We start from the raw sequence: 24,592 nt of genomic DNA, 5'->3' as shown, positions 1-24,592 counted from the left end.
CGGAAGCAGTGCCTCGGCGCAACTTCTCAGCACGTAGTGTTGCGGAGGCACTCTTCAGAATAATCTCCCGAGTGGGGATTCTGAAAGAAATCCTCACTGATCAAGGCACTACATTTATGTCATGAACACTATTTATGTCGCGAACTGTACGAATCATTGGGTATTAAATCAATTTGCACCAGTGTTTACCATCCACAAACAGATGGGTTGGTGGAATGATTGAATAAAAACCTGAAAAATATGATACGCAAGTTTGTGCACGAGGATGCTTGAAATTGGAATAAATGACTCGAACCACTGTTATTTGCAGTGCTAGGGGTCCCACAAGCCTCCACAGGGTTTTCCCCATTCGAACTGCTGGATGGGCGGTGGCCATGCGGCGTGCAAGACATCATACGGGAAACTAGGGAGGGACCTTCAAACAGTAAGAAATTCAATATGTTCTTGATCTTAGAGCAAAACTCCACACTTTGGGTCAACTAACACAAGAGAATTTGCTCCAAGCTCAGGAATGTCAAAGCCAACTGTATAACAGGGGTACTCGGCTATGGGAATTCGGGAGATAAAGTGCTCATTTTACTCCTCACATCGAGCTCTAAATTACAAGTGGCAAGGGTCCTTTGAGGTCATACCATGAGTGGGACACTCTGCCGGGTCGTACAAACCTCATCGAACAGGCACCTGGGGTAGTGGTACGTAGCTGTCCCTACCGACTGCCCGAGCACAAAAAGAAAATAGTTCGGGAAAAATTAGATGCAATGCTTGATATGGGAGTACTAGAGGAATCCCACAGCAACTGGTCCAGCCTGGTTGTTCTAGTTCCTAAGAGCGACATTGCTGTACAGTTCTGTGTGGATTATAGGAAAGTCAATGCAGTGTCTAAATTTGACACATACCCAATGCCTTGTATTGATGAGTTGCTCGATCGGTTGGGCACAGCTCGCTTTTATTCGACACTGGATTTGAAAAAGGGTTATTGGCAGATCCCCTTAATGGCAATATCCCATGGAAAAATGGCCTTCTCCACACCGTTTGGCTTACACCAATTTGTGACGCTTCCGTTCGGTTCGTTTGGGGCCCCGGCTACATTTCAGCGTCTCATGGACCGAGTCCTCAGACCACACTCTGCTTACGCCGCTGCCTATCTGGATGACATCATTATATACAGTAATGATTGGCAGCAGCACATGCAGCATCTGAGGGCTGTTCTGAGGTCACTGCGACGGGCGGGACTCATGGCAAACCCCAAGAAGTGCGCAGTTGGACAGGTGGAGGTACGGTATCTGGGGTTCCACTTGGGCCACAGGCAGGCGAGTCCCCAAATTGATAAAACTGTGATAATTGCGACCTGCCTGAGGCCCAAGACCAAAAAGGAGGCGAGACAGTTCCTGGGGCTGGCTGGCTATTATAGAAGGTTTGTGCCCAATTATTCGGACGTCACCAGCCCCACTGATTGATCTCACTAAAAAAGGGAGCTCCAGACCTGGTGTGTGCCTTTCCAAATCATGTCCAATCAACTGAATTTACCACAGGTGGACTCCAATCAAGTTGTAGAAACATCAAGGATGATCAGTGGAAACAGGATGCACCTGAGCTCAATTTTGAGTGTCATGGCAAAGGCTGTGAATACTTATGTACATGTGATTTTTTTCGTTTTTTTATTTTTAATAAATTTGCAAAGATTTCAAACAAACTTCATGTTGTCATTATGGGGTGTTGTTTGTAGAATTTTGAGGAAAATAATGAATTTAATCTATTTTGGAATAAGGCTGTAACCTAACAAAATGTGGAAAAAGTGAAGCGCTGTGAATACTTTCCAGATGCACTGTACTTCTGGTGAACTTGCTGAGATTCTCTCGATTTGTTACTTAAAGGTATTATGGACTTAGTTGTTTAATATTGTTCTGTGGTTCAACAGACCTTGATTTTACACAGAATAATTTGAGCCTGTCTCAAACTTAAAGGGATAGTTCACTCAAAAATTAAACCTCTCTCATTTACTGACCCTCATGTCATCCAAGATGGGTGACTTTTTTTCTCCTGTACACAAGATTTTTTTGAAGAATATCTCAGCTCTGCGGTCCATACAATGCAAGTGAAAGGATACCAAAATTTTAAAACTCCAAAAAGCACATAAAGGCAGCATAAAAGTAATTCATACATCTCCAGTGGTTTAATCCATGTCTTCAGAAGCTATATGATGGGTGTGAGTGAGAAAAAGATCAATATTTATGTCCTTTTTTTAATTATCGCTTCAGAAGATATATATTTAACCACTAGAGTCGTATAGATTAGTTCACCCAAAAATGAAAATTCTCTTATTTACTCACCCTCATGCCATCCCAGATGTGTATGACTTTCTTTCTGCTGCAGAACACAAATGAGGATTTTTAAAAAAATATTTCAGCTCTGTTGGTCCATTCAATTCAAGTGAATGATAGTTGATAAAAGCAATCCATTCAACTCAAGTGGTTTAATCAGTGTCTTCTGAGGTGATCCAGTTGGTTTTGGGTGAGAACAGATCAAAATAAAACCCCTTTTTCACTTTACATCTTGCCATTGCAATCTCCAAATATAATCATGATTTCAAGCTTGATTACACTTCCTGGTGCTTAATGCATTTGTACAGCGCTAGATGGTGCTATAGGAAGTGTAATCTAGCTTGAAATCATGATCGCAAAAGGAGATTTATAGTGAAAAATACATTATATTTTGGTTTATTCTCACCTATAATAAAACCAACTGGATCACTTCAAAATATAAAGACTTAACTACTGGAGTCATAAGGATTACCTTTTATGTTGACTATGTGCTTTTTGGAGCTTAGGTTTTGGTCCCCATTCACTTGCATTGAATTAACCTACAGAGCTGAGATATTCTTCTAAAAATCTTCATTTGTGTTCTGCAGAAGAAAGAAAGTCATAAATATCTGGGATGGCATGAGGGTGAGCAAATGATGAGAATTTTCATTTTGGGGAGAACTATCCTTTTAAAGATTTATAAAAAATAACAACAACAACAACAACCAAAGCTTTTGTCTTCCATGGCAGAAGTCATACAGGTCTGGAACAAGTGAGTAAATAATGACAATTTGTGTGAACTATTATTTTATCTAGGTGTGCATTTTAAAACAGATTTTAATAAATTGTTCATTAATTTTGCCACTTTTTTCCTATTCCTGCATTTCAGGGCTAAAGATTCAGAAGAGCCAAATGTTGGATATTCACCAGTTGCCCTGTTAACAGTGGTCAGTGAACTCACAGAATCTGCAATTCACTACAATCTGGTCAGAAATGTCATTGTTCTTGAAAGTCATCACCCACCTGCCCAGGCTTTTCAGATTTTTTTTTTACGTTTAGACTGATTTATGCATTGGATCTGAATTACCCAAAAGAGTTTAAGACAGGTGGCTTTATAAGGTTTTAACACTGAAGGATGTGCAACACTAATGCAGCTGTAGACAATTTATACTATCGCTGCCAAATTTATTTGTTTTTTCCAGTCTTGTGCCTCACGTTGTCAATAATTGTACCTTGTCTTTTTATATTAAATGTTTACTACATGCAGTTTGCTTATTTCTTTAAGTTGCAAAAATTTTCACATTTAAGGAAACTTCATAAAAAGAAAGAAAAAACAAGGCAGTTGCAAAAAAATGTAAGTAATACTACTAGCACATTTCAAGTCACCTAAAATTATATAGTTTAAGTTAACATGGCTTTAAAAAAAATAAGTTAATACAAAGCATATTGATGATTTCAAAAACATTTTAAGTTGTATAAATATATTAACTTTGTAGAACTTTAAATTTTTAGCTGTGGTTTATTAAAATAAACATTAGAAATGATATGTTGACTGGACCAAAATCATTTCTTTTAATTTAGTTTCTGAGAAAAACTAAGTTATGCATACTTGAGATTTAAGTTGATACTTTTAAAAGTAAAGGCAATCAGTTGTTAGTAGAACTTATACGGGTTTACAATGTTTTTAAACCCTCCAAAAATTGGCCCCATTTACTTCCATTGTAAGTGCCTCACTTAAAGAAAAGGAAGGACGAGTCAATAGTTTTGTGGTAATTAACACTGATACAAATGCTTTCGATTGAGCTCAACTTGTATTGAACCTGTATTCCCTTAAGCTTTGAATGTGGTACATACAATAGACTTCAGAACTTTTTTCCAATAAATGGATTAGTTTCATACCGTGTGCTGCCTCTGTAGTCTCGTTTGACAGTCAATGAAGAATGAGAAAATAGAATTGACATTTATAACTGGCATTATACCTAGTTCTAGTAACTTATCCTAATCGACTTCATCTAACGTGATATAAACATGTAGGCTAAACAAGACAAGAAGGCTTAAATGTAGGAGAACATAACTGATTCAAGTTAAACAAACACCATTCATTTAAGTTTGTTTTACATGTCCATTTTATTGGGTTTAAACTGATTCTGTTTTGTTAAGAGAATTTGTTTCAATCACATGATTGAATCATGTTCAGCAAAAGTATATAATGTTTTTATTTTTTTGTGTGTAATATGTTTAAATGTTCCATTGCAGGTTCATTCTGCTTTTATTATTATTTTAAATAGGTGTATGAATGTGTGTATGATTGTTTTGTGTTCCTTGCCACAGTCGCCTTCCGCTTGGTCACTGGGGTTATAAATACAATTATTATTTAATTACTTATTTTAAACACAATTCACAATTGTATTTTATCAAACTACACAATGATGACTAAGACATTATAGATATTACAGTTTCATTTTCTGTTAATGCATGATCTTCTGTAAAGCTGCTTTGAAACGATGTGTGTTATGAAAGGCGCTATATAAATAAAAATGACCTGACGACTTGACTTGATATCATGTTTTAATTCCTATTATGTTAAGGCAAAAAGGCCATAGTATTTTTTTCAGGGGTGGAAAACAAAAGCTGTTGTTCCCAGAGCAAAATATTTTAGAGATTGGTTTGTCAGAATTAAAAAATGATGAACCAGTGAAAAAAGCAACAAAATTGTTGTGAAAAATATGCTTCAGCATTTAAAGCTGTTGCTAAATGAGTTCTTGTAATATGCCGAACAAAAGAATTAGTATGTTGTTTTTGCAAATAATAATAAAGAAAGAAAGAATCAATGAGTGGTGGTGTATTTTTAATTAGTATTGTGAACTATTTTCCAAAATGTTGCTACAGGCAAGTTAATTCTATAGAATAAACTTTATGTAATATAGTTATTTTTTTTTTTTTTGGCAACTGCTGCAAAAATAAAATCATTGAAATGGTGAAAAAGTATTATGCAGACAAATCTTATCCTGCTTCAATAAGATAAGTAGTCTTTTGCAGTTTATATTTTTAAATGATGACAATGCAAAAAGTACAGTTAACCTACATTTAGAGAAAGAAATGCATTGATTTTGACAGTTTATTAATGTATTTGAATATATATATATATTTTTTTTTTTTTTTTGCAACACTTCTGACAGTTAATTTAAACCTGGGCTTTTGCAAAGTAAAATTAATGTTTTTTGTGTTTTATATATAAATGGTCTTACATTTACAGTATTTTTTTGGAATAACAATAGTAATTATACTTAAGCTTTATCATTCTTTTAAAGATAATGACTCCATTCTAACAATTAATATATGTTAAAAGTAAACGATTTCATGGAATTATAGGGAGATTTCTTGTAGAATTACAGTAATAGATGTTAATTATGGTAAAGCTAATTACAGTTTATCAATGTTTTTAATCAGACAGTACTTTTCTGTTTTTCAACAGACATTTTCCGGCAGCCCTGCTGCCAGAAAATAACCGTTTTTGTACACTTTTATTTTTTTACTGTTTTTTGTAAAAAGAATGTTTCCTACTCTGTACTCACATCACATGAAACATAACATTCATGTTTGCTTTTTTCCTAAAGACAGCATGTGTTTAATCAAAGCTAGTTGCATAGGAGGATATTGCAAAAATATGTGCTCAAAAAAGGTCGGGCCAATACAAAGGCAAGTTATTTGTGAATCATTTTTCCCCTCAGATGCAAGGGAACTGTAAATTCACACAAAAACTGTGTTGATTTCCTCAGTTTTCAAACACAAAACTCTAGAGCTACAGTGGTGGCCAAAAATATTGGCACCCTTGGTAAATAAGCAAAAAAAAAAAAAAAAATATCTGCATTGTTTATCCTTTTGATCTTTTATTAAAAAAATAAAAAAATAATAGTCTAACCTTTAATTGAAAACAATTGAAACAGGGGAAATCTCTCATTATTTAATAAATATTTTTCTCCAAAATGCATTGGCCATAATTATTGGCACTCTTTTATTCAGTACTTCTTGCAACCTCCCTTTGCCAAGATAACAGCTCTGAGTCTTCTCTTATAATGCCTAATGAGGTTGGAGAACACCTAGCAAGGGATCTGAGATCATTCCTCCATACAAAATCTTTTCAGATCCTTCAAATTCAGAGGTCAATGTTGGTGGACTCTCCTCTTCAGTTCACCCCACAAATTTTCTATGGGGTTCAGGTCAGGGGACTGGGATGGCCATGGCAGAACCTTGATTTTGTGGTCAGTGAACCATTTTTGTGTTGATTTTCATGTTTGTTTTGGATCATTGTCCTGCTGGAAGATCCAAACAGGGCCCAAGCTTTCTGGCAGAGGCAATCAGGTTTTGATTTTTGTCTGTGATGCCATGTATCCGAACAAGATGTCCAGGACCTCTGACAGAAAAACAGCACCACTACATTAAAGATCCAGCACCACATTTAACCGTGGGCACTGGGTACTTCATCTCTGTGTGCACGAAACCCATCTCTGGTGTTTGCTGCCAAAAAGCTCATTTTTGTTTCATCTGACCATAGAACCCTGCATTTGAAGTTCCAGTAGTGTCTGACAAACTGACACTTGAGTTTGTTGTTGGATGAGAGCAGAGGCTTTTTTCTTGAAACCCTCCCAAACAACTTGTGGTGATGTCTGATATATTGTTTTTTTTTTTTTTTGTTTTTTTTTTTAGACTTTCTGACCCCAAGCCCCAACTAATTTCTGCAATTCTCCAGCTGTGATCCTTGGAGATTCTTTGGCCACTTGAAACATCCTCCTCACTGTGCGTGGAGTCAATATAGACACGTGTCCTCTTCCAGGCCGATTCTTATGACCTCCAGTTGATTGGAAATTGAAAATTTTGCCCTGATGGTGGAAATGGGCATTTTCAATGCTTTGGCTATTTTCTTATAGCCAATTCCCATTTTGTGAAGCTCAACAACCTTTTGCCACACATCAGAACTTTATTCTTGAATGTAACCCATTTGAATTTGGCCTGTGTGTTACCTCATATGTGAAACCCCTGTGAAACAGGAAGTCATGGCTGAACAATTTCACATTCCTAGTCACCCAGGTGCATTAAAAAATTTAAAATATGAATGGGAATATACTTCAGATATATTTTACTCATAAGAATTTCTAGGGGTGCCAATAATTGTGGCCAACGTGTTTGAGAAAAATATTTATTTAATAATGAGATATTTCCCCACTTTCAATTGTTTTACTTCAGTTAAAGATTAGATTGTGAATTTTTTGAATGAAAAATCAAAAGGATAAACAATGCAGATTTTTTTCACAGTCTTCTTTGCTCATATTTACCAAGGGTGCCAATATTTTTGGCCACCACTGTAGAGCTGCAAAAGGGTATATTTAAAGTGTCCCATTTCACTCCAGATATTTTTCAGTTTCCCAGTCCGACAGGCCCTGTCTGTTCCTTACACACTGTCTTCTCCTGAACAAGGAACAACCCCCTGCCAAAATAAAAACATTACCATGACTGTGCCCTGACAGAGAGAGAACCTGAGACTGAAACATGAGCTCAGCAAAGGAGACTATCTGAACTTATTGTAACAAAATGAGCACATTTGTGTGAGGTTTTAGGATTATGTAGAGAGAATCTGGTGAAAGAGACAGGGCCAGAGATGACAATCTGCATGTGGAATCAGGCATGAAAAACAGCTGGGATGTGATTTAGCAGCAAGATTTTCATATGTTTCTGACAGTAAACTGGTGGTTTAGTAAACCATTTACAAAAAAAAAAAAAAAACCTATACAGGAGTATGATCATACAGCCAGTGGCCTTGGTCTATAAAAAATGGCTATGCTGAAAACTCAATAACTGCCCCATTCTTTATTTGACTTGTGCTGTGAGGAGGACACATCCATTTATTTGCATTTAGAGAACAAATTCAGATTGTTGTCTCTTAATGCAAACCCCCTATAAAAACCTCCTTCTCGGGACATTCCAATGATAAAGTACATCACAAACCATGTTTTCATCACAGAAATGAAAAGACAACAGGTCTAGAAATACAGAAATTCCTGACAAACAAATCTAGCTTAAAGGAATAGTTCACCCAAAAATGAAAAACCTCTCATTATTTACTCACCCTCATGATATCCCAAGTGTGTATGACTTTCTTTCTTCACCAGAACACATTTGAAGAAAAATAGAAAAATATCTCAGCTCAGTAGGTCCTTAAAATGCAAGTGAATGGAGATTTCTCTTTTGAAGCTCCAAAAATCAGACGGTCAGCATAAATGTCATCCATATGACTCCAGTGGTTAAATTAATGCCTTCTAAAGTGATGCGATCACGTTTTGTGCGAAAAAGATAAATATTTAAGTACTTTAACTATAAACCAAAGCTTCCGTTAGGGTTCAAGAGAGGGTGGAGCCCAAGTGGTCTCTCGTGTGACGTATTCATGTTGCAATGATACGGACGTAATCTCACGTTCTCCACTCAGTTGAGACATCAAGGATAAGCACACAAATGCACCATTATGAGTAAAGAAACAGAAATACAGATCTAAACCAAAACCAACAGTACAGCGTTCCTACTTCTCACTTGTAAACAGCGCTGCTCTTCCGGCTGCTACTCATGTGCCTCAGTTCTCACGTGTTTCAAATGCCAATGCGATTACGTCACATGCGCGTACCGCTGCCGACCGGAAGCATGATTTAAAGTAAAAATAAATAAATAAAAAGTACTTAAATATTTATCTTTTTCACACCAAAAGCGATCGTGTCACTTTAGAAGACATTCATTTAACAGCTGGAGTCGTATGGATGACGTTTATGCTGACTGTGATTTTTGGAGCTTCAATAAAGAAATCTCCATTTACTTGCATTTTAAGGACCTACAGAGCTAAAATATTTTTCTATTTTTCTTCAAATGTGTTCTGGTAAAGAAAGTCATACACACCTGGGATATCATGAGGGTGAGTAAATAATGAGAGGATTTTAATTTTTGGGTGAACTATCCGTTTAAGCACCAAGCAGAGCACAGAGGTCATTATGAAACAGGCTGAAAAAAAGGCAGCCTGCCATTTCTGCTACTTTAAGCACCTCACTAGTTGCCACCATGTAGCTGATGATGACTAAGAGTTGAAGTCAAAAGTTCACATACACCTTAACCAAATACATTAAAACTCACCATTTTTTTTCTCACAATTCCTGACATTTAATCGTAGACAACATACCCCGTCTTAGGTCAGTTAGGATCACTACTTTATTTTAATGTGAAATGTCAGAATAATAGTACAGAGAATTATTTATTTCAGCTTTTCTTTCTTTCATCACATTCCCCGTGGGTCAGATGTTTACATACACTTAGTATTTGGCAGCATTGCCTTTAAATTGTTTAACTTAGGGCAAATTTTTTAGGTAGCCTTTCACAAGCTTCTCACAATAAGTTGCTGGAATTTTGGCCCATTCCTCCAGACAGAACTGGTGTAACTGAGTCAGGTTTGTAGGCCTCCTTGCTCGCACACGCTTTTTCAGTTCTGCCCACAAATTTTCTATCAGACTGAGGTCAGGGCTTTGTGATGGCCACTCCAATACCTTGACTTGGTTGTCCTTAAGCCATTTTGCCACAACTTGAGGTATGCTTGTGGTCATTTTCCATTTGGAAGACCCATTTGCGACCGAGCTTTAACTTCCTGGCTGATGTCTTGAGATGTTGCTTCAATATATCCAAATAATTTTCCTTCCTCATGATGCCATCTATTTTGTGAAGTGCACCAGTCCCTCCTGCATCAAAGCACCCCCACAACATGATGCTGCCACCCCCATGCTTCACGGTTGGGATGGTGTTCTTTGGCTTGCAAGCCTCACCCTTTTTTCCTCCAAACATAACAATGGTCATTATGGCCAAACAGTTCAATACTTGTCTACCCATTTCCTCCAGCATCTTCACAAGGTCCTTTGCTGTTGTTGTGGGATTGATTTGCATTTTTTGCACCAAACTATGTTCATCTCTAGTAGACAGAATACTTCTTCCTGAGCGGTATGATACTTGCGTACTATTGTTTGTACAGATGAATGTGGTACCTTCAGGCATTTGGAAATTGCTCCCAAGGATGAACCAGACTTGTGGAGGTCCACAATTTTTTTTCTGAGGCCTTGACTGATTTCTTTTGATTTTCCCATGAAGTCAAACAAAGAGGCACTGAGTTTGAAGGTAGGCCTTAAAATACATCCACAGGTACACCTTCAATTGACTCCAATTAGCCTATCAGAAACTAATTGCCTAAAGGCTTGACATCATTTTCTGGAATTTTCCAAGCTGCTTTAAGGCACAGTTAACTTAGTGAATGTAAACTTCTGGCCCACTGGAATTGTGATATAGTCAATTAAAAGTGAAACAATCTGTCTGTAAACAATTGTTGAAAAAAAATTACTCATGTCATGCACCAAGTAGATGTCCTAAACGACTTGCCAAAACTATTGTTTGCTAATTTTAAATCTGTGGAGTGGTTAAAAAAATGAGTTTTAATGACTTCTACATAAGTGTATGTAAACTTCTGACTTCAACTGTAGATCCCATAATACAAGAGTCATCAGGTTTCTGGGGATGTTCATAAGTGTTATATTATCAGACACCTGCTGCTTTTTATTAGGCATGTTCGGTGTTACATTATTGTTAATATATGACTAAGCACAAAGATTTTACAACTTCAATTTGTATTGCAGCCACAGCAATATAAAAATCAGACATTACTGTGCCTAGCAACTGTACCACATTCATTGATAAATACAATTAAAATATGGCATATTTATCTTGAAAATGAGACAACATGGGTCTTCCCTCAACATGATCCTTTAATTCACTTCATGCATATGTTTAGGTAACCCAAGCAACTCTGATATGAAATAAAAATTGATTTTTTTATTTTTAAAAATGACGATTTTTTTTTCATCTTTATGTGATCGTATTTTTTCTAGCCATATAAATCACAGCTAGCCATTGATTTATGTCAAATAGACTAATTGAGTTCAATTCAATCATTTCCAAAAAACAAAAAATACATTTTTGATGGCATTATTGCCCCATGCCCGGGGAATTTTTGACCCTGGTCCTTAACATAAAGGCACAAACAAAAATATTTTGTGATTAAAGTAATAATGCTCAAAAAATATGGCAAAGAAAACACAAGCTCCTAAGAATTTACACATACTCAGGCTTAAGCGTTACATGTGTCTTGAGTGAACAATTAAAAAGTCAAAAAATAAATAAATATATATATATATATATATATATATATATATATATATATATATATATATATATATAAAATATAATATATATACACATACTGCAGAGAAGGAATCACGACCGACAAGTCTGACAAAAAAAACACCACAAACATTTAAACTATTTTGAGGGTTAAAGAGATATAGTTCACCCAAAAATGAAAATTCTGACAATATGGATTTTTCATCTATGGAACACAAAAGGAGATATTAGGCAGAATGTTAAGGACTGACTGCCTCAGTCATCATTCACTTTCATTGTGTGGAAAAAAAGATGCAATGAAAGTGAATGGTGACGGAGGCTAACATTCGGTCTAACATCTCATTTTCTAAACCATGGAAGAAAGTTATGCTGGTTTGGAATGACATGAGGGTGAGTAAATGATAACATCTTTATTTTTGGGGTGAGCTATCCCTTTAAGTCAGTGAAAAGTGCAATAAAAAAAAAAAAGCAGCTTGGCAAATTACAACCTTGGGATTTTAAAATAGTTTAAATATACGACATTAAACTATAAACTATTTTACCTTTAAACTGTTTTCAAGAATGATGCACATCTGGATTAACTAGTAAGTGTCCTAAACTTTGCTCTTAAAACCTAGTGAGCATTTTTGAGCACCATAGGGGCGTTCCAGGTCAGCACAGCTCAGCTGTCTCAGTCTTGAGACCCTTGTGGTGACTGACAGAAAGATGGACAGTGCAATAAACAGTTGCCAACATGAATATGTGAACATGAACTTGCTGCGCAATGAATGCCCAGCTTCAATTCACAGTTGCCGCATTGCCTTTAAATCGGACGTGCTACTACGATTGAAGGTTTTACTAGTGGTTAGTGATGTGGCAGCGAATAGTTTATCGGTCGAACAAGTGAGCCAAATTCATCAGATTGTACAGTTTGATACATTCATTTGGCACGTGGGTTTGCCAAATGAAAGCATGAGTGTGCAATGCCCTCTGGCATTCTGCACGACTACAAATACACATATTTTCTTTAACACGTTACATAAATATTTACTTCAGGAGCCACGATTGTTCGTTTACTGGTAAAATGCACTTAAGTTCATGCAGCTCCAATACAGCTCGTGTTTACCTGGACAGCAACTTACTGCTTCATTAGATATGATGCTAAGCTTACGACCGCAGTCTTGGCGTCTTGAAAAACATATACTCATCGAAACAATTGTTAAAAAGCAAAAGTACGGACTCACCTTTTTATTCTGGTCTCGCGACAGTTACAGTCTGGTTTCCAAGTCTGTTCATCCAAAAAAAAAAAAAAAAAAAAACGTTTGACGTGTAGTGCGCAACTTTCTGTGAATGTCAAAGTACGTCGCGAGCGTGGATACGTAGTGAAGTAATATGGTGCACCTGGCTCGTATTTGCCTATTTACCTCCCCAGACAGTGTTTTATCACTTGGTCCAGATCTCTGCAGGACGTTGAAATCGTTAAACCGTGAGCCAACGTGCTTCCAGAGTGCACGTGCTGAAGAACTGCAGTAATTTAAAACTCTCTGCGTCCTAAATTACTTGCACTCTTTTTTAGTATTGGCCCCGTTACAAAAATGTTTTTCTTGAATCAATACTCCACCTATCTGTATACTGTCAGACTATTGGTGTATGTTGTGAGACTGACATCCACCCCTACGCCTCATAGATATGATTGGTTGTCGCTGAAATTGGAAGTGGACTATTGGTTCTGCTTCATGTCAATCAAAAACACTCGCGTGACTGTTGGGAAAGCTATACAGTTCCTACGCTGTGTAGTCTTAAAGCCAAATTTGTAGGCGACGCAGAACTACACAGCAAACAGGATTACTGCTGATTTTCGTATTTGGACGCTTCCATCACCCCCACTACAATGATTTCTAATTTCACATGAAAATGTTTTTTACAAATTAAACTCAATCGGTAGAATTTGCGGCATGTTGATCTCACAAAAAAAATATTTCGACCTGTTCCTCCTTTTTGAAAAAAAAAAAAAGAAAAGAAAAAAAAAGAGGATACATTGAGGCACTTTCAATGGAAGTAAATGGGGCCAATTTTTTTGGAGGTTTAAAGGTAGAAATGTGAAGCTTGTGATTTCATAAAAGCATTTATATTAATTTTTCGGTTAAAACTTGTGTATTTTTTTAGCTGTAAAGTTGTTTATATAATCGTTTTTACAGTCGTTTTAGTGTTACATTGTCATGGCAACAGTTGTAAAATTGGAAAACACTTTAGCGAAAACATTAGTAATGGATTTTATCACACTAAAATCTTGTTAACACTCATATTGTTTGTCTTGTGGCTATACTTTTGAAAAAGTGAGTATTTTAACATTCAAAAATTGGCCCCCATTCACTTCCATTGTAAGTGCTTCACTGTAAACCAGATTTTTGCTTTTTTTTTTTTTTTTTTTTAAGTTGAAATAATTTTTTGTGGTAATCAACATTATGCCACAAATGCTGTCAATTTAGCTCACCTTGTATTGAACCCACAATATTTCCTTTAATAAGCTGGTCAACAGATATGCTATGAACATAGTGGCTTTTGATTTAACAGAATAGGTCTTTTAAAATGAGGACTAATATTGCCTTGAAATACAATAACAATGAACACAATATTATTCAATATATAATGCACAATATAATACACTTTGCTGTTGCTCTTAAACTATCTTTTATATAGGCCTAATAAATCCATGGAGGTTTACAGTTCAGGCAACAGCGTTATGAACAAAAAGCATTAATTTAGAAACAAAGGTCCAAGATGTTTATTTAGCAAGAAAACCAACAGAGTCCTGCAATGGAATGCATAACCTTTCATTTTTTCCTATATAACCTTGTGGGCAAAAGAATGAAGTGGGGAAAAAAAGAGAACCAGACAGTAAACTCAGATCTCAGAGAAAAAAAAAAACAAGAAAAAAAAAACAAAGGTCACAAAAAATAAATGAAGAACTGAGGCAGACGATGCAATACTACCAGCAATGCCATGTATGTGATTCTGCCATTAAGTGCTGCTTGTTTAACCTTGGTCTATGCATTTATTTATTTATTTTAAATAATGTTAAAGCGGCATATTTGCAGGTTTCATGGCAAACACATTCTAACTGGATGACAAGCACTGTGCATCATCCCGAGAGCCAACACTGTGCGTCGTAACAACTCTAGTACCATGGAACAGGAGAATGTGCCATTGTTTTTATGAGAAATTAGTCTATAGGATAATAAAATGCAGGTGCTTTGATGTGTACAAATATATCAAACATCCTGCAGGAAGAATCAGCACACAATTTAAATTTAAGATTTTTTTTCTCAAGACAGAAATGGTCTACTTATGGGATAGGACATCAAGTGCAGCATCAAAATGTAAGACCATATTTTATGGTGAAAACTATTCTACATCTTCAGTACAAACTCCACACAGACATAACTCAAACCAAACATTAAACCTCTCTATACCAGTCTAGAACAAATAGGTGGTGTTTGCTTTGGGCTTGTGAAACTTGTGAGGAAAATGTAAGCTGAAAGACAGATCAAAGCCTTTCCACCACTATCATTCTACTAATACAAAAGGGGCAAAACAAGTAAACCGATTAACTGAAATAATTGGTCCCCAACTAACCATATCTGGATTATTCTACGCAGCTTTGTATAATTGACTTTTTTCTCTTACATATTAGTTATGCGGTCCATAAAGAACAAGCCCTATTTACCAAAACGTAAACTGAACTGCCCAGCTCCACTTACATCCTACTACAAGCACTCATTCAGACACACAGATCTACACTTACAACACATTCACACTATGACATGGAAGTTTGAGCCATTGTGTTACATATAGCCCCTGATTATCCATTAATGGTTATTCACCATACAGTTCTAAGATCACTGAGCAGGTTGCATGAGAAACATGCAGTTAAAGGAGAACTAGCAAGTTAGAAAAAATTAGGCAAGCTGGAAAAGAACAAAATAAAAAACACAGAAACATGCAAAACAAAGCATGCATTGCTCTTGTCCATATAGTATGTCACACAATCTTTAAAATGTTGATACATGTGTTACACTGTTGTTATCACCAATATATATGCAAGATTTAAATTTGTTGTGCATGTAAATATTTTCTTTCAAAGAAAACCAGACAATGTAGGTCAATAAAATGAGGGGAGATGCAGTCAATAATGTTTAAAAAAAAAACAAGCAGAGTCGAGGGTTAAGCAAACTAAGGAAAAGTGGAGGAGAGTGAATTTAAATGCAGAGTAAGAGATTGGTTGTGAATGCTTGTTGAAGGTTGACAGTGAGAGTGCTGCCCACTGTTTGGTCTGTTGTGCTCCTTTTGGTTTCCAGTTTTACTTTGCCGTCATCATCTGGACAAACTCTGTAAAATAAAAAAAATAATAATGAGGTAACCATGCATTTCTTTACAAACTGCTTTAATGTATAAATTCTGTATGGTACAAAATGCATGTGCCCCCAAAATAAGCCTTCATGTTTACTTTTAACCTGAAAACAACTAATAAAAACCTCCCAAACCATAAGCTTGGTGTTCAAACAGCCAGCATGCACAGCTTAATGTATATAAAAAATAAAGACCACTAGATTTACTGTACATGGCATTAACATGTGAAAATACCTTCATAGTTGACTTGACCATCACCATCAATATCTGCCTCTCGGATCATCTCATCCACCTCCTCGTCTGTGAGCTTCTCCCCCAGATTTGTCATGACGTGACGCAGCTCTGCTGCACTAATATAGCCGTTTCCATCCTGTAAAGCATTAGTCACTGGGTAAGAAAAACTGTCTACATTTTTCTGTAAAAATACTACTGCAAAAATGCAGTTTGCATACAAAGAAAACCCCATTTCAACCTTGTCAAAAACTCTGAAAGCTTCTCTGATCTCCTCCTCGCTATCTGTGTCCTTCATTTTCCTGGCCATCATAGTAAGGAATTCTGGGAAATCAATCGTTCCATTGCCTGAGGGGGGATAAAAAAGATAACAGATTCAGTAACAAAGCTGTGGCATTCTTAAATGTGTTATGCTTGTGGAAGGACTTCCTCACCATCAGCATCAACTTCATTTATCATATCTTGCAGCTCTGCCTCTGTAGGGTTCTGGCCCAAAGACCGCATAACGGTACCCAACTCTTTAGTTGTGATGGTGCCATCACCGTCCTTATCAAACAGTGAGAACGCCTCCTTGAATTCTTAAAACAAACACACACACACACACACAATGGATTAAAATATTTAAAAAAAATTACACATGGGAAGGAATCATGAATTAATCAAGATGCTGGTTTAACGAGAAGTAAAAGCTCATCTTACATACCTGCAATCTGTTCCTCTGTTAGCTGATCAGCCTATGAGTGGAAGGGAGGGAACACAAAAAGAAAACAGTATAAAAGCATTAGCAATCACTAAGCATATGCAAACACCACTGATTTATTTTCAAGTGTTTTATGACAGTCTAAATCTATACCTCATTTATTGCTTATTAAAATGAATGGAGCATGTTTAACACTTGATAAGTTGTGTTTCGCAACTTTGATGATGTCATTCACGGCTACAACGCCCAACTCAGGGCTCTTTATGAATTAGCAAATCAGTCACAGAAAAACTGCGCTGTTGTATATTTTACATTTGTCAACATCGTCTGTGTATATATATATATATATTAATTTACCGCTATTGTGTTTTCATTTGAAAGCCAAATGAATGTGTTACAGCGTGCGCTAAGAACTACACGCAGGTTGTGACCACACCGATCACATTTTAGAAAAGGTCTATTTTTGCACATTGGAGGGTTTGTGTTCTCTCCGTATTCTCTCATGTAAATAAAGGTGATATGTACGTGTATCCTCGATGGTTATCAAGCCGCTGACTGCTAACGCCGACATGAGGCGAGCTAGCAACATGGAATCAGTAAGGGGCGAGCTAGTATAACGCATTTTACCCCGTAAAAACACCCTGCAGATCAGGAATCTGCAAAACATCACACGTTAAAGCTGTTTATTATGCATTAAGAAGGAGGGGAATGGAGTGTAACCCGGTGTTTAAGGAACGTTAGCCCGGGAGCTCGCGCGCTCTTTCAATGAACTGACAGTTAGCTCGCGAGAAGCTAAGCTAACATTAGCCCATTCAGACCAATCCAAGTGACGCTCAAGCCATTTTTTGTTACAACGTAACACTTCACCTTTTAAGATTGTAAATGCTTACTTACCATTGTATTTGAGTGTAATCTTTACGTAGAGAAAATAAATGTGAAACCCAAACGTTTGCTTTGCACTCGTGCGATTGTCAAGCACTTCTTTCACTTTCTGCTGCTGTGCGCCCAAACTTGAAGATTACTGCGCCTCGGTGCTTCGGTCCAAAGTGGGACGTCGCACTCCTTGACAACAAAGAGGTTTCTATGGTCTCCTTACGCCGAGTAGCCTAAACGAATTAAATCGAAACCGCTGAGTGAAACGGACCCGTTTTCGTTTATAAAACCTCTATATCTCAATTTCCTATATGTCAGTTGTAAATTATTATTTTAGTATGATCAGTTTTAAAACCCAATAGCATACAGCGGTTGCTTTCCAGTTTGAATGGATGCTCCGGTGAGTTCATGTATAGAAATCTGATGGCACTTGTCAGCTGACCTAGGAAGTGTTATTTGATTGGTTTTCAGCCACCTGCAATGCGTCAGGGAGTCCTCGAAGAGAGAAGTTTTTAAAGAGACAGAAGCAGCGAGTTGACAAGTGCAGACAGTGCTGCAGATGCCATAAACTCTGGCATGTCAGAGCACAGATTCATCTTGTGAGATGTGTCTGTGACCATTATGCCGTTTTAATGGTTTTAAAGACTTTGATTTTGAAATGCACAAGTGAACAAAGTAATGTTTCTAATCTTTTAAAAAAAAACTAAGAAGCCACTGTGGTGCATAGCCTAAAAGTTGAGTTCTTGGTCAGGTTTATGGTCCCGAATGAGAAATTGACCTAGAAAAGTTCTGAAGTTGTAAAACGGTACAGGACATAGCCAGGAAATACTTATTAGTCAGTAATATGTATCAAAATGTGTATGTTGAATCAACATCCCTGTATCCTTGGGTTTAAACTGTTCAAATGATATCATTCATTAAAAGAGCTGAAGGGCTTTTGTTTCTTGTGATGGTTTGCATGTAATGACAATGTTAGATTTGCTTTTGTGAGAGCTTATATACATGAGACAATTTCCACAACATTCTCTCAGTAGGTGTCCATATATCTTTAATGTGTTAAAATAGCTAGGTGAGACCGAGCTCTCCATAAGCATAATGATTTGTTCTAAATAAAGACCCATTATTAGAGACTCCTGATTTTATACTATACTAGAGACAATGCGAGCTGCTCCATTTTATGGCAGCAGATTTTAATAATTCAACCATGTCTCCATTACAACTCATTATGTTGGCAACACTTACTTAAATACAAGAGAGAATCCCACCTGAGTGAATACAGTGACAGGACAAACAATGATAATCTGCTCCACTTAGTTTATTGTCCACAGCTTTCATTTTCATGCATTTTTTTTTCTCAGGACACAAAAGAAACAGCCATTTACCGTTTTCTCTATGGAATTTGAACGGTTATCATTTTTTTTTCTTTTTTTTTGTGCAGTAACATCACACCTTAAAACTAAAATAAAACCCCAAACATGTTTTCCTATGGAATGTATTCCAAGTAACAGCAAAATAAAACTACCTTCTTTACCTCAATTTAGTAGTCAAGTAGCACATATGATGCATGTTAAAAAAAATAAAATAAAAGCACAACCTAATACTGTCTGCCAGTGTATGTGTAAAAAAAAAAAAACAATATTGTAACAGGGTGCCCTATCAAACATTTTTTATCCATATAAATATATACTCACACACCAACTTCAAGTTAACAACTTGTCTTTAGGCTGTGTAAGGAAACTTCAGCATTACACCCTGTTCTGGCTCCAACTCTAGCGCTGCCAGGTTAAGTATATCACCAGCAGCCATCTTATTGGTAGTACTGAACACTACTGTAACTTTCTCAGGAAGCTCAGCGTGCTGCAGCGGAAGAGTGACCGTGTCATTCGAGTGCCAGTTGAGTGCAATCAGGTAGCGTTCATTTTGGTCCCACCTACGCACATAGGCCAAGGCAGAGGTTGAGTTGAACAGAGGCAAGTATTCTCCATGCTGCAGAGAGCGCTCTTTCATTCTTTTTTCGCTCACGGCCTTGAAGAACACACGGAAAGAGCCCATTTCCTCCAGCTCGCTCTGCAACACACAACATGACAGACAATGAAAATGTGTCTTGGACAGCTGCTTTGTAACAGGAGCAAACATTACAAAGTGTGATTCTGGAGATTCAGCACTGTACGCAGAATGTTCCTTACCTTTGAAGTCTCATTTATCTCTTGCGACAAGAAGTCCCACACCATTGTCGGGTTTTTGGTGGACTAAATGGAAGACACAAGATTTTACGATCTGCACTTTTGAAAACAACTGGGTCAGCCTGACTACCCTTGATAAAAACCTTTAAGTTTTCTTACCCCATCTTGCAGTCCAATCTCATCCCCATAATTAAACACTGGTGTGCCAGGCAGGGTGAGCAGCAGCAGCTGGTACAACTTGACATGGGCAAGCCCCACTAGTGAGGCCAGGTGTCCAGTGATGCGTCCACCTATGTTCCAAGCCAGCTGGGACTGATTGTGAGTGGAATACATGCGATCAACAGTGTGGGCAATTTCCAGAGCAGATTTGGACCTTAGAGCACCAGAGAGGAGTAGGTCCACACCAGTGCTGTTCAACACCGCAGCTATGTCATCAGGAGAGGACTGATCTGTAACGCCAATTAAGGCCCTAGAGGGTAAACAATTATATAATAACAAATTATTTAAATCAAGTGTTACATTTAATTAAGAGTCACATTTAAGAATTCGAGAGCTACTTGGTTGGCAACACAACTTATTTCAGTCTATGAACGTTGCTCCCAAATGCCACAAGGTGGCTCCTTTGCCTCACAAGAAGATCAACCTATGCATCCATTTACTCAGTATTCATGGAAATCCAAGCATGAAAATTGAAGACGGTCAAGTGCTCACTTTTTCGTTTCTCCCTCAGTCTGATTGTGGATAATGACTTCGACATCACTCCAAAGAGATGGCTCTTCAGCGGAAACCTTTTCAACACCGTAGAAGAGAAATCCATCCACACCTTCCTTTAGCCAGTGCATCAGAGCAGGCTACCAAAGACAATGATCACAGTTATTATTCTGCAAATTAAAGTAGACAAATTGGTTTAAAGTGACAATTTTTTGGGGCCAAGAAATCCCCATCAGTCAACCTCATACCTTAAGTTCCACCACCACAGTGTTGATAGCTTCCTTTGTGAACCAAGGCTCTGATCCCTTATAGTTGGGGGTCAGGTCCAAAACCACATATATACCTTAGAGCAAACATAAAAAAACAAGCAGGATCATAAGTATTAGCTGCTTTCCATTGAACTCCTGCAATACATAATGGAAAATATTATGGATGCCACCTTGATTAACATGTGATTGAAATAATTAAACTGATAAGGTTTTACATGGAAGATCGGTACAAAACTATTATGTTAGAAAGGCCTTTTAGTTTAAAATACTCAAGACACAGTAGATAATGAATACATATTTAGTGCAAACTACAGCTCACCCCTCTTGTGTGCAGCCTGAATGACTTTTTTAAATTCCTCCAAAGTACCAGCCTTTGTAGAAATCTCATCCAACTTCAGATCTTTAGGTTCGTCAGCAGTGGACACATGGACAGGGCCTATGACCAGACCCTTCATTTTCAACTCATCCATCTTCTCAATCTTATTTGCCAGACCTGAGTAAACGCAGTCAAATTAAGTTAAATGCACAATTTACCATGAATAGAAGCAAAATAAATAAATAAACAAATAAATATGCAGGGTTTTAAAAAGAACATATCCATGTTTATCTGTATCAATATTATCTGGACATTAATTTTATTTGGGCACACCTCACATCCTTCATTAAAAGACACAAAATAAGAGTTGTAACCACCTCCCCATAATTCCCTTAATATCCCTGAGCTCAGCAAGCACAGGACAATGTTCACATAAAAGCGGATGGAGGAAACCAGATTGTCTATTCAACAACACAGGAACTGAGCAATGTGAAAAGTTTGCTTGAAAGTGTTCAGAGTCTGACCCATAAAAAGCTACATGTGCCACTTATTTCAGTCTTGCACATATAATATAATCCGTGAACTGACTCATCCCTGAAATCTATTAATAACCCCTCCTTCTCGCAACATCTATTTTAGTTGCTTTGATGCAGGCCATGTCTTTACCTAAAAGGCCTGGAGACTCTGTGAATGCGTTAACATCTCCAATCTGATACAGAGGTCCATAGTTCCACCAGTTCATCTCAGGGATTGGCTTGCAGCGAGGAGCTTGAACAATGATGGCAATGGCACCAGCCAGCATGCCAAGCCAACCGAGCCAGAACAGAATCAGAAGTGCCCAACGTACTCTAACCCACCTATTCAAGAGGGGGTAAAGCAAGCAGGAAAGTTATTAGAGTGCTAAATTGCAGAGTTCTGTCTCTGTATTACCAAAAAACAAACGGTTTAATAATAGTGGGCGCATTTTCATACCCTGGTGTTCCTGCAACTTGCAAGAGCTCTTCTTTGGATAGGCCAGTGAACTTGGTCTCCTCATCTGGAATCTTCACTTTCACGATTCCGTTCTTCTCAGTCACAGGTGAGATGGCATCGTTATTTCCAGACTCTCCCACTGTCATGGGTTGCTTCTCCTGGTCCACCTCGTTGAGCTCCACGTCTTTCATGTCCACTTCAGTATCGTTGCTCATTTTCTTTGTTTCTGGCGTTCTCCTTCCAACTGGAAACCAAAAGGAAGAAGTACGTCATTGTGTCGTCACGGAACACGAGACTGACTTGCAGAAACAGATACGACAACATTAGCCATGCACGCGGCCAGGCAACAAGCGCTGAACGTTGCGTCACTACATCAAGTCGTTAACATGTAGAAAAACGAATTATACTTGAAAACAATGTTTGGCTTTATTTTCATCACAATAACAAAGATGCTAATCTTTCTTTTTATTGTATATGTTATTTATGGACGATTCTTTATACATAAGTTGAAATGGTAAGAAAATAAAGCCAATATTAACGTATTTTTGATAGAGTTACAAGGATATTACAACATGATTAAATTATGCAAAAACAGCAAAGCAAAAAGATTTGTAAAAATCTTTAATTTATATAATTTAACAATTATTTTTGTGTCTTGAAACTCCTGTTTGTATTGTTTTTATTTTTGTTCTTTTTTCTTGTACATTTGTTTCTACTATCAATACTAATGTTGCAACATGTTTAACTTGCCTATTGTTTAAATAATACAAATTAATAATTATAATAATAATAATAAAAAAAATCGTTAACGCCGACATGGCGACTAAAAAAAGGCGTTGTGACTTGTACTTATAGCTCAATTGACACAAATACAAAGGAATTTTTACCTTTTAAAAAGATTTAAAGGTTAAATTGTTTAAATATAGATTAAACTTTCAGTGCCCGTAGACACTGCAAACATATGCCGGTTGATGCCAGATCCACTGGACTAACCCCATCGCATCCATTCAAACAACAAAATTATTACAAGATTGTGGTTCTAAATAAAACATTATAACACTCATTATATCAAACTGTCTGTTCAAATACAATTCAATTCAAATCTTGTCAAAAGCACCTCAGTGGATGTAAACGGTAACACGACAACCAGCAAACCGGATCGGTCTAGTTCTGTCAAGCGCTTGCGTGTTCAATGAATCATTCAACCTCACTTAACACCGGTTAACGAACTAGACCATTTTAAACGAGAAACAATCCTACATTAATTAATGTTTTTAAAATGGAGGTAACTTGTGAGTAAAAATAAATATGCATTGTGTTACTGGCAAATATCGAGGACAATGACAAATGTAAACACTGTAAAATGTATCTGATATAAATCTAATCTTACCAAATGTATTGGAATAATAAGGGGATCTTCGTTCAGATTATTTCAGGAAGTTAAAAAAAAAAAAAAATCCACTGCTTTGTTCTTGGGTAAAACTCGTGTCTGTAATTTACAATAATGCCCAAAGCTTTATACTGCTCGAGAAGCCCGGAGTCGCGTATTTGATTAGCTCCGCCCACAGTTAAGGAGAACCACAAGGATGTATGCCTGCGGTTAAACTGTACTGCCACAAATATGATTAGGAAAAAAATAAATAAATAATATATATATATATGATCAGAGTGCATCTTAGAAAACAATCCTGGATCAGTTAATTACATCTTTTGCAGTTAAACTACATTTCCTCCCCCCTGATTTTCATAAATGTTGTATGATATGTAGGTTGTTTTATAACCGTGACCTAGAGAAAACAAACAGAAGAATTCAATTTCAACCATTTTTATCTTCTTGTTAATTCTGCAGTTGCACGTTTGCCTGAATTCCCCCATTTTCATATCTGAAACCAGACAATCCAGTTTTGTGGCATTTGTGAGAGTCCACCTTAAAAGGGTCTAATTTCTCTCTTATTCTTCCTCCTACTTGCTGTTTTAATAACTGTGCCAGACCTTAACAAACAAGTTTGGGGGTTGAGGGAATTGAGTTCCTTTCCTAGAAGTACGAGCTTGATAAACCGCATAACACACATAAGAACAGGTCAAATGTAAATACCAATCTCAATGTACAGTTTCATTAGTACCTTGGTGCAGTTATTAAAATATATCATCATAATTTACAGCTTACCCAATTGTATAAACATGCTTTATTTATAATATATGTGTTAAAATGTAAAGTATATTATAAAAGAGACCACTGAATGAAGAATGTGTTTAAAATATTCAGTTCAGGCTATTGTACTAGTGATAGTGTGACAAAAACTTTTCCTTGACCTTTGACCTAATTATACACTCTGGGCTCAGAAGTTACCTAATTAACATGAGACTCTTTAGAATGGACAATGGAAGGCTCTGGA

The 24,592-nt window shown here is 36.9% G+C and overlaps 3 protein-coding genes across 4 annotated transcripts in view; all 3 read right to left on the bottom strand.

Moving 5' to 3' along the window:
• LOC127430716 (pyruvate carboxylase, mitochondrial-like) overlaps positions 1 to 13,118 on the bottom strand; it is a 174,187-nt gene extending 161,069 nt beyond the window's left edge. The window contains exon 1 of one of the 2 annotated variants that reach the window (XM_051680705.1): positions 12,776 to 13,118. The gene's annotated coding sequence lies outside the window, so the exon portion shown is untranslated. The remainder of the gene's footprint in view (positions 1 to 12,775) is intronic. The other variant, XM_051680704.1, reaches the window with a different exon arrangement.
• A 1,174-nt stretch (positions 13,119 to 14,292) lies between these two features.
• On the bottom strand, positions 14,293 to 18,110 carry LOC127430897 (calmodulin-1). Its single transcript, XM_051681039.1, has 6 exons — positions 17,767 to 18,110; positions 16,876 to 16,906; positions 16,607 to 16,750; positions 16,414 to 16,520; positions 16,176 to 16,311; positions 14,293 to 15,920 (listed from the first exon to the last, which is right to left on the bottom strand). Exons 1-6 carry the CDS (start codon positions 17,767 to 17,769, stop codon positions 15,892 to 15,894), a joined length of 450 nt encoding a protein of 149 aa, XP_051536999.1. The 5' UTR covers positions 17,770 to 18,110; the 3' UTR covers positions 14,293 to 15,891.
• Positions 18,111 to 19,039: 929 nt separating this feature from the next.
• slc3a2b (solute carrier family 3 member 2b) lies at positions 19,040 to 23,739 on the bottom strand. Its single transcript, XM_051681497.1, has 9 exons — positions 23,587 to 23,739; positions 22,197 to 22,440; positions 21,891 to 22,081; positions 21,228 to 21,401; positions 20,888 to 20,982; positions 20,640 to 20,779; positions 20,088 to 20,397; positions 19,932 to 19,994; positions 19,040 to 19,812 (listed from the first exon to the last, which is right to left on the bottom strand). Exons 2-9 carry the CDS (start codon positions 22,409 to 22,411, stop codon positions 19,465 to 19,467), a joined length of 1,536 nt encoding a protein of 511 aa, XP_051537457.1. The 5' UTR covers positions 22,412 to 22,440; positions 23,587 to 23,739; the 3' UTR covers positions 19,040 to 19,464.
• Positions 23,740 to 24,592: the final 853 nt, after the last annotated feature.

Source organism: Myxocyprinus asiaticus, chromosome 40, assembly GCF_019703515.2.
Source record: "Myxocyprinus asiaticus isolate MX2 ecotype Aquarium Trade chromosome 40, UBuf_Myxa_2, whole genome shotgun sequence".
Classification (NCBI taxonomy): domain Eukaryota; kingdom Metazoa; phylum Chordata; class Actinopteri; order Cypriniformes; family Catostomidae; genus Myxocyprinus; species Myxocyprinus asiaticus.
This window is presented reverse-complemented; position numbering and strand designations above follow the sequence as displayed.